This window comes from Octodon degus, unplaced genomic scaffold (genome assembly GCF_000260255.1).
Source record: "Octodon degus isolate 3935 unplaced genomic scaffold, OctDeg1.0 scaffold00046, whole genome shotgun sequence".
Classification (NCBI taxonomy): Eukaryota; Metazoa; Chordata; class Mammalia; order Rodentia; family Octodontidae; genus Octodon; species Octodon degus.
Window position 1 is genome coordinate 14,432,022 of NW_004524622.1, and position 10,708 is coordinate 14,442,729.

At 46.6% G+C, this 10,708-nt stretch overlaps 1 protein-coding gene across 1 annotated transcript in view; it reads right to left on the bottom strand.

Annotated features, from left to right (window-relative positions):
• Positions 1-4,854, bottom strand: part of Pten (phosphatase and tensin homolog) — a 91,664-nt gene extending 86,810 nt beyond the window's left edge. Inside the window, exon 1 of the mRNA XM_023716179.1 lies at positions 3,858-4,854. Coding sequence (XP_023571947.1) covers positions 3,858-3,936 — 79 coding nt within the window. The 5' untranslated portion in view covers positions 3,937-4,854. The remainder of the gene's footprint in view (positions 1-3,857) is intronic.
• Between the last annotated feature and the right edge of the window lie 5,854 nt (positions 4,855-10,708).

A 10,708-nucleotide genomic window follows, 5' to 3' on the forward strand; every position in this document is an offset into this window, starting at 1 on the left:
GGGGCTGAGCTGGCCACACACACACACACACACACACACACACAAATAAAAAATAAAAATAAAAAAAAAAATTAAAATTAAAGTGGCTATATTTCATCCAATTTATTTAGTATTTAATACAGTATGAGTAAAACTTGCATTATGTACTGATGCATACAATTAAAAAATTTGTGTTTATATTAACAGTCATCAAACTGTACATTTCTCCTTGCCATTGAACTTTGCTCTTGAAGAAACTTTATAAAATAAAATTTGAAAACGCGGAGGGCCAGGGAGATGGCTCAGTGGAATAAGTGCTTCCCTGGCAAGCACAAGGGCCTGAGTTCAATCCCTGGTTCCACCAAAAAAAAAAGAAAAGAAAAGAAAAGAAAAGAAAAGAAAAGAAAAGAAAAGGTGGCACAAGCCTGTAATCTTAGCATTCTGAGGCTGAGGCAGGATTGCCGCAAGTTTGAGCCCATCCTTGGCTACAAAGTGAGTTTAAGGCAAGCCTGAACTATCTAGTGCGACTCTGTCTTAAAAAAATAAAAAATAAAAACCTCTGTAAATTATTTTATAGCAATCAGGTAATCCAGTCATGTTTTGTTTTGTTTCTGCAGTACTGGGGATTGAACTCAGGACCCTGTGCTTGCAAGGCAAGCGCATATTCTACTGAGCTATCTCCCCGGGGCCCCAGTCATGTTTTTGAAAAGATATAATATAGTCAACATAAATGTGATTGTGCATAGCTTTTTTTAAAATCTTACAATTAATTTCAATAATCACAGCCCAAAAATATAGCTAACTTTAATGGTCACTCTACTTTTACAAGTTAAAAATATTCCCAATAGGGCTGGGCAGATAGCTCAGTAAAATCAATGCTTTCACCGAGGGTACTCAGGACAAGCACAACATCCTGAGTTCAATCCATGGTACCACGCAAAAAAAAAAAAAAAAAATCCCAATCAACCCCCAAGTCTGAAAACAGGCAAATCTACCAAATAATAAAACTGCTAAATGGAAAAAAAAAAAAAGGCCTAAAGTTTCCACAGACTCTAAACACTATATTTTTTAGTCTCATATTCAGCAGTCCTTTCCAGACTAACATTACTAAAACTACACTAAATTCTTAGACTAATTCACTTTTGCAAAGTATTTTAAAACTGAATCATCATCCACAGCTTTCCTCTGAAAAATCACTTCCTTAGCAGATAAAAATATTCCATTCATATTTTCATAAGGAATTTAACTTTTACCAGGCTATAGTGGCTGACGAGACACTACAACCTGCCAAGACAGTCTTCAATAACCATTGAAGACTGTTTTCCATGTCCGTCCCCCAACCCAAGGAAAACAGTGAAGTGAAACCAAGCAAATCAAAATTTTTGGGAATAAAACTATCAAAAGAGCAAGGTCTTCACTGACATTTTTCATAACACTATTTGGCTCAATAAAACCACAACTCTAGAAATTAAGTGTACTTAGTCATTTGAGGCAGTAGTTGATACTGCTTTCTATGCATATCATAACTAAAAGTACAGTTTTAGAGAGAGTTTTAAGTCATACCAATTTCATAGGCAGAGGCCACACAGTATGAAATCAAAGGAGAAACTACTAATCATTTCACTGCTCACATGTAAAGAGCTGGCAGAACAATATTAAAGTCATACAAACCTCACATTTTTAAATAGGAAAAAATAAAAGCATAATCACACTCTGACAGCTAAAATATACCAGACAGCATTCTAGTAATTTCTTTCTATGGGGATTTTAAAACAAGTTATATAGAAATCTAATTTATTCTGATGTATCTAAATGTTTGTAATAGGCTCCTTTTGAAGTTGTCATAAATCAGAATTCTTCCCCAATTATGTTTTGGGCAAAGCGGTCAAGTTCAGCATGTAGAAAATCTCTTCAATTAATGCAGACTACAAAATTTCCAAATAATGTATTCCATTTAAAATATTAATTTTAACAGAGAACATCTTATGAAGCTACTTCTCCAATAATTTCATCTTCATTTCAAAACAAAACGGAAAAAACTAGCTGTGCATGTTTGTATGTAATTAGTAATATCCCAAATAACGTCTCTTCCAAAACAAAACATTTTTCTTTAAAAAAACACAGAAATGCTCCCCACATCAGCAGGAGATAAACTTTAGTGTCATTCTAAACAGACACATTTAAACAGAACATTTACTGATATTTGCCAAGAAGTAACGAATACCCTATACTGGTGTAGTTCAGTGTACTGCATTAACCCAGCCTACCCAAGGACCTGAATTCAAATGCAAACTGCCCCCCCACCAAAAAAACCCACAACTAGTAACACACAATTACATAACTAAATATTGTCCACTGCTACAACCCACAGCACCAACTTGGAGTCTTAAAGGAAGCCCTGGTGCATCTTAAATGCTTCAGCTACTTCAGACCACCAACTGACTTTCATACACTTACTGGCCTACCAATACCTCTCAATTCCTGTCAATACTTTCCATTCTGCAAAAAGGAGTGATCTATCACCATCCCTCATCAAAACCAGTTTTTTTGTTTGTTTTTAGCTGAAACTGCAAAGATTAATGGGGTGTGTGTGTGTGTGTGTGTGTTTTGTGGTACCAGGAATTGAACTCAGGACCCTGCACTTGTCAGGCAAATGCTTACTCTCCTGAGCTATCTCCCCAGGTCCCAACTAATGGTTTTTAATAACGACTAACTTTTTGAAGTAAAAAGCCTAACTTTTAAACAAAACTATATACCGTTAAAATTCTTAGGTTTCTGTCTTATTCAACATAGCTGACTCAGTGAATTTAACACACTGTATTCAAAAATCTAACATGACTACTACATCTGAAGCTGGAGAATCCATTCTTGCCAGCCTTTCTAAATATAAGCTGGTAAATATACCTGACACTACACAGATCAGAGTAAAATTAACGGATACCTAAAAGGTGTCAGAACACCTATAACAGGGTGAGAGTAGTAATTTTGGTTCAGGATATTCAAATTTCAAACCAAAGTGCAAGTTTAATCTCTGTAATCATCATTTGCTGCACACAATACCCTTGAACTTACAGGACATTATCATCCGGATCAAAAACCCCTCATTCTCTATTCTGTTATGTATGACAAGGCCACTGAAAATAAAATGCTACTGAAAAGCAAATTTCATACCCTATCCTTCATTACTTTGTGAGAAAAGAAAAAGATCAATTTAACAAAGACCTAATATGAGTTCCTTATAAGGTACACCATGACACTATGGATTTCAAACTACAAAACTTCTAAATGCAATTCAAAGTTATAACTTAGTTTAAACACACAAACCTACCTTTGTCCACAAACGCGCACCACATAGGCTGAAAAGGATTTTGCTTTTAAAGTTATGCAAATCAGTCTACAACTCACATTTTAGAAGAATCTATCAATGCAACCCAGGAAACTAAACACAATCACTGCAAGATTCTGATGCAATATGCGTACGTGCAACATTAATTTTCATTTTAATCTGATCTATACCCTTGATCTAGGGCCTAAGCCAAGATTTAATCGAAGTATGCTCAACCTCAAAGCGTCTTTTTTGTTCATTTATTAGACCGGATTATCAAGCTCACTAATCCACTATCAGTGTACTGTATTCTGTATTAACGGACAATAGCCCTCAGGAAGACCACAGAGACAGACTAAGAAACCAATCTGTGCACTGACACTTGCAAACAGGCTTGAGTTCCGTCTAGCGAAACACACCCTACGTTGAATATACCGAAAAGAGGCAATAATATCTGAGCGAGAAATGTGAACAGGGTTACGGAAATTTTCCGCATCCGTCTACTCAAGAGATGGACAGAAAAGCAAGGAGGAGCAGCCCTCGAAATGGATACAGGTCAAGTCTAAGTCGAATCCATCCTCTTGATATCTCCTTTTGTTTCTGCTAACGATCTCTTTGATGATGGCTGTCATGTCTGGGAGCCTGTGGCTGAAGAAAAAGGAGGAGAGAGATGGCAGAAGCTGCTGGTGGCGGGGCTTCTTCTGCAGGATGGAGATGGCTCTGGACTTGGTCGCCGATGCCCCTCGCTCTGCCGCCGCTTGGTTCTGGACCGCGGCCGGGTAATGGCTGCTGCGGCGGCTGCTCGATGGTTGCAGCGACTGGGCCTGCTTCTCCTCAGCAGCCAGCGGCCTGGCAGCGGCGGCAGCGGGATGGAGAGCCCACGAACAACCCTCGGAGCGGCTGCCTCCTGCGGCGGCCTCCGGAGCCCGGGCCGGGGCGGGTGCGGCGGCGGCGGAGGGGAGGCTTAGAGCCGGCCCGGGTCCCTGGAGGTACCGCCGCCGCCGCCGCCGTGTTGGAGGCAGGAGAAGGGGAGAGACCAACTCTCCGGTGTCCCCAGCCCTGGAAATGGTGACAGGCGACTCTGGCCCCCTCCCCGCCGCCGCTTCTCCCCCCCGCTCCAGGAGCGGGAGGCGCCGCCGCCGAGCCTCCGCCGGCTCCCGCCCGAGCCCGCGGCTTCCACCGTTCCTCTCCGCAGAAGCCGAGACGGAGCGGCGCGGTTAGAAGAGGAGCCCCAGAGCAGGCGAGAACCGCCGCCGCTGCCGCCGCCGCAGGCCGGCCGGCTCCCCGAGGGCGCTGCCCCCGCGGCTGCTCACAGGCGCTGAGAGGGGCTCTGGGCCGCGGCCGCCGCCGTCTCTCATCTCCCTCGCCTAAGCCGGGCCTGGCCTCACAGCGGTTCAACTCTCAAACTTCCATCATGGCTGCAGCTTCCGAGAGGAGAGCACTGAGCGCAGCCGCGTCCCGGCGCCGAACGCGTATCCTGCCGCAGTGCACAAAGAGTCCCGCCACATCACCGTCCGCCGCCGCCGCCGCGCCGGGAGCCGGGGCGCCTCGAGAGCCCGAGGGGAGGCGGAGAGGCGGGCAGGCGAGCGAGGGGCGGGACGGCCGCGCCGGGGGAGGGTTGGGAGGGGGCGGGAGCGGCTGCGCCGAGGCGAGCGCGAACACCCCCTGCCCCAGCCCCCGCGCGCCGACGCTACTGAGCATGCCCGGTGTGACCGCCGGGGCTCGCTCCTGGGCGCCGGCTCTGAGCTGCACTGGCGCTGGTAGCGGCTGCTAGTGCTGCAGCAGCGTGAGGCGGGAATGACGACAGCCAGAGGCAGGGCAGCCTGTGTCGGGGAGATGGTGGCGGTAGGGCAGTGTCTTTGATCTCATGTTGACATTACCTGTGCACGCAGGTGGAAAGCGCCAGGCGACCGCGCTGGCCGCTGTGTGTACCGCTAGCGGACTGCAGCGACCGTGCAGGCGGCGAGGACACCCCTCCCCCGCCCTCGCCTCCGGATCGCGCGCGTCTGGCCTGCCTCCTGGCTCTGTCCTTAGGCGCTGCTCTCGGATCCCTGCAGTGTGCGGGAATTTGGCAGGAGCGGCTTTTACCTAGAGATCCCCACCGTATCCTCAAGGTGTCAGTCTTAACACAAAGAACAAACCCCCATTGTGTCTCCTGCGCTTTTCGCCTCATCCGGTTCCCTTTCGCTGCCCCACCTCTCGCTTCCCAGGGAACGCTGTTCATTTGCCCCCAAAATGAAAGCTGTCGGTCGACCACGCAGGGTGGACAGAGACATCTCCCTGGGTTCCCAGGGCAGAGGACACCTGTGCAGGTGGGCTCAAGGTGAATCCCCGCGCGTGGAGGACGCCCCCCATCCCTCTGCCCCCTGGAGAGCCGAGCATCGCCGTTCGGCGCCCGGTCGCAGCACCGCGGCGAACACAAGCTCTGCCCTCCGAGGCTCCCTTGCCCCGCCCCTTTTCGGCCGCGGAGAAAACCAGGCAGGACGGATCGCCCGGGGCCAGGCTCCGCGCGCCCCCCGCTGGACAGTGCCAGCAGAGGCGGAGCGTGAAGTACGGAACCGTAGGAAGCTGCAGCCGGGCGAGTGGGCGGAGCGAGGGGGGCCGAGGAGGGTTCAAAGGGAGGTGGAAGGATACCAGAGCCACCGTCGGAACTACTTTCAGGAGGAGGTCACGTGTGCGCCTAGTTAGGGAACTTTCCAAATTCCCACTGCCCTGCCTTAGCTGCAGTGGCAAGTGCTTCGCCCCGTTTGCCTTGGGTCCTCCCGCCGCGGGAAGGCAGTGGGAACCAGTCCGACCCCCACGGGCCGCAGCGGCATGGGGAGGGGGCGCGAACGAGCTTCCCGCGGGAGCGCCGTCTGGCGAGCGCCTGGGAACCTGGTTACACAAGCAACACATCCAAGCACGTGCCCCCGCCTCCGGCTCCGCTGGCCGCCGCCTGGCCTTGCAGACCGTGGTGCGAGCGTCACCCACAGAGCAAGCGCAGGGACTGATACCTGGAGCTCCTCGCCCAGGATCTGCCAACACGGTGTGTTTCCAACCGTGGGAGAAGGGGTGGGGGTGGGGAGGTATCATGCATCTCCGATTAAGGAGAACCTTTCCGATTCTGTGCTCTTGAAGCAAAAAGGTTATCTCTGTGCAACCCGCTGCTTGGGTTTGCCAAGTTGCAACAAACTTCCAGTCACTACCCCTGAACTGGTGATGAACGCGCCACACCTACTGTAGAGTCAGCTTTTCCGGTTCGAGAACCTAGTCAGTGGCATCAGCCCAGAACAAACCTGTCAAGACTCCTTACAGCCCACACTGGTTGACCTATCGCCGAAAGACAGCTAGTCCAGTAGTGCAGAAAAGTAGAACCCATTTCCCTTCCCCCATCACCCTGCTACAAAGCAAGTATCCACCTTCTGCCCGGGGAGAACTGGCATCAATCAACACCAACCTAGGAAGTTCTTCCTTTTTAATTCTTTCCCTGGGGAAGTAGAACTCAAGAAAACAATTTTATTCCATAAGGATCTGCCTTGAGGCTTGAGCATTGGGTCATTTTAGAAATTTGGGGAAATGGGAATGAACTAGCATGCATGTTGTAATAATTGCCAGTAGGTTCCTACGAAGGTTTAAAGAGGATTCATGAAGCGTTTGAGAAAGAAAATCGTGTGTGTGCACATCACAGTTGCAGGCAGTCTCTGAAGACTAGAAACCTCAAGAGGACTAGCTCAGAAAGCCACAAGCCATTACCTAACTCCTGGACTACTAATTAAACCAGGTATATTCACAGTGTTCTTAGAGATCTCTGAGGCTACTTAAACCTAGCATTTATATACAGCACCTTTAAGATAGCTCTGCAGGAGGTAGCAACCTGCTGAAGCTTCAGTATTGGTATTTATTGGAGGCTGTTTTTGTGTGTGACTCTGGAAGGAGGCGGGACCTTAAGTGCAAAAGGAAATGGAGCGTATTCTGGAAGGAGTAGGAGAAAGGCCCCCATTTGGTTTCTAAGTATGCAAATCCTGTCCACACAGCCTAGTGTGATTAGATTTCTTTATTTTACAAATTACCAAGGATAAAGAGTCCGGATGTGTAGGTGTTCTACTAGATTACTCGGTAAAAACCAGTGCTGTGCTCAGTTATCTACTACTGCTCTTGGGGAAAGGGGAAATGAAAATAAAGATAGATCAAGGAAGTAGACTCGGGAGGGTAAAAGGTCCCACACTGGTGTTTCTCTCAGGTTGCCTGTCTGTCCCCAGAGTCTTTGTTACTAGCCTTGCCTGTTCTGCCCCTCCCCTGGAGCCGACCCTGCAAGTCTCACAGCATCTAAGCTGTTCTGAATCTGCTTCCCTGGGAGAAAATGAAAGGAGGTGCATTCCTGTTTTGCGAGCTCTTAGCTTGGAGAGGATCCTCTTTGATTCCCCTGGCACAATTATCCTGGAACGGAGAGAGGATGTGCTCTACCACCCTCGAGCACCGGAATAGGAGAGTAGGAGTAAAAGGGGAAATGGATTTTGCTGTGTCTCGACATCAGGTCCCTCTACTTCTCTCTAGTGGTGAATGAAAGCATCACCTGGGTTGGCAGATACCTGACCAGGCTGCCGGCAACGTCAGGTGGATGTCGGGTATTGGTGAACGCAGCTCTCTTACAGTGTTGTGTGTTTCTAAAAATTTCTGATGTAGCCTTTTTAGATTTTTTTCTTTACTTTTTCCTCTATTCAAGGGATGTCCCTACCTAGGTGGTAAAGCTGAAACCTGCAAAAGGCCTGGATTCCTGCACAGGAAAAATAAATAAATAAATAATTTTAAGTTCAAATATATTGTTGGCTGAACAGATATTGCAATACACTGGTTTGGGGGTACTCATTTCATTACCTGTCTGGATTCAGCATGCCTTAAGAAGAAACAGAAGCTTATAACAAAGGGAGAATTACATAAAGCGTCAAGGAGACTTAACTATGCAGAATAATTAGGGAGCATCATAAAGTAGCTTTCATTATAATTTCTAATCTCCAATTCTGAAACTGTGTTGCTACTACAGCCAAAAAATGTTTACCAAAAAATGTCTTAGTTTCTTTGATAAGTGAAAGGACCAGCAACTTGATGTGGGTGATACAAGTAGTTGATGTGCACTCTGTAGGCTCACTGCTAAAATGTCTTTTGTGTGATTATTCTGTCGCTACAGCGTTTTTCTCATCTTCCACAAACTGACCTTTCAAGAAGAGACCCAAACCAATGGTTTTAATTTCTAAGCCTTCTTCTCTATTTTCATCTGTTTATCTAGTGCTTTCTAAATAAAGAACAGGATATAATAACATACAAAAAATACATTTGGTTTTAATTTAAACTGCTTCATTCATCCAGGGTTCTGAAGGCTTTCCTTTTATTTCATTTATCTTAGTAATAAATACTGTACTTTTAAATCTAGACAGTTTTCCCAAGACATTCTGCAAAAGGCATTACATGGGTCATACAAAAAAAAAAAAAAAGTATTCTACAAGAAAATATCTCTGAAGGTCCGACCAGATAGCTCAGCGGACTAAAGCACCTGCTTAGGCAAGCACAGGGACCAGATTCGATCCCCGGTGTGCAGTGCTGGTCCCACCCCTGGGGCGCACTGAGACAGCGATTCAGATGGCATAGTGGTGCACACCTGTAATCCCAGCACTTGGGAGGCTGAAAACAGGAGGATCACTACTGGTCAAATCTGTGTAGTGAGACCCTATAAACCCTGTACTAAATACATAGGGAAAAAAAGAAAGAAAATATCTTTGTAAGTTTTCTATGTCCTAAATATCTCCTGAAGTTATTTCAGATGACTGTTTTCTTGCCCATCTCTGTAGAGATTGTACTATAGGAAATTATTACTTTCAGAGAAATAGGTTTGGACTGGGTGAATCTAGGAAAATCAGGAATAAACCAACCACTCACTGTGTGGCATACAGAAACTCCCTTGATGGCTATTATACCTTGTGTCTAGATGTCCCCTCAAAGGCTTATGAGGTCGTGGGTGAGGTGTTGTTTTTTTGTTTGTTTGTTTGTTTTTCCAGAAGTGGCAGGATCTAGTGTGTGACACTGGAATTGATTCATGGTGTAATGCTAAGGTCAAAGGCACTAGGGTTAAGGGGGTAAGTGCTACCCACCCTGAGTACCCAGAATGACACAAAAGGGGCAGAAAGACACTGTTAAGGTCTCTTGCGTGCTTTTGCTAGCTTCTGCCTACCATGAACTGTTCTCCTCTGTGATGCCCATCTGCCACCCTGGCCTGCTGGGAGCCAGCCAATTATGGACTGAGACCTCTCTCTCTATAAACCATTAATTAAATAAACCCTTCACCCTTTAGCTTTAGGTATCAGGTATTTTGCCTCAGCAATGAAAGGAAAGACAGTGGCATGGACTTTTAATCCTAGCTACTGTAGTAGCTGAGGCAAGAAAATCCTGAGTGCAAGGCCAGCCTGGGCAACTTAGCAAGTCCTCAAACTAATGAAACGGTTGGGGATTCCATGCTTGAGCTCTAACCCAGTGTGTGTGAGGCTGAGGGTTCAATCCCGAGTCCTGAATAAGGCAGTAGAGGGTAACTTGCACTGGAGAATGATAGAAGAACCCTAAGATGACAATACACTTTGGCTGTTCTGGTTTCCAGACTAATTTTTACTATGAGATGTTTTACTTTGTCTCAATACTGATTCCTAACACTAGCCCTGTGAAATACATTTTGTGTTTTGGAATTTCCAGTAATTTTTTAAAAGTAATTCTAGGGGCCGGGGAGATGGCTTAGTAGAATAAGCCCTTCCCTGGCAAGCACAAAGACCTGAGTCCCATCCCGTTCCACAAAAAAAAAAAAAAAGTAAAAGTAATTCTATACCACTGGATAAATTGGGCATCTTCATAGCGCTTTGTCTAGGTATAGGAGGAACACTGAAAAAGAATGAAGCTTAAATAGCTGGCTGTGGCAGTGTGATGCACACCTGTGGAGGACCTCCTGAGCAGCTCTCCTTGAAAGAGAGAGCGACTGCCTCCACTTTGGCTCAGCCTGACCCTATTTCCTTGTATTGATATGTACAGAGCTGGTGAGGACTTCTCTTTACCCTTTTAATTGGCCTTAAACAATGCATATTGGTCTAGCTGAGCTGCTGGTGGTAGTCTTTGCAGGTGGCATGCGTGTTTTCCTGATAACCTACACCTGCTGCTCCTTAATGTGAGCCGGGCCAAGACACGACAAAGAGCCCATGCTCCACGCTGCCAGCTGGGATTGAGCCTCAACATAGAGGCTATGACTTCCTGGGGCTTGAAGGATTACATCAAAGCCAAAGCACCAGACCCCCTAAACATTAGATGCTATCTCAATAGCATAATGCAAATTACTTTCTCCACATATGGCAGAGGTAAATGCAGGCCTCCTATCTAGCTCAGCTCACAGCACTC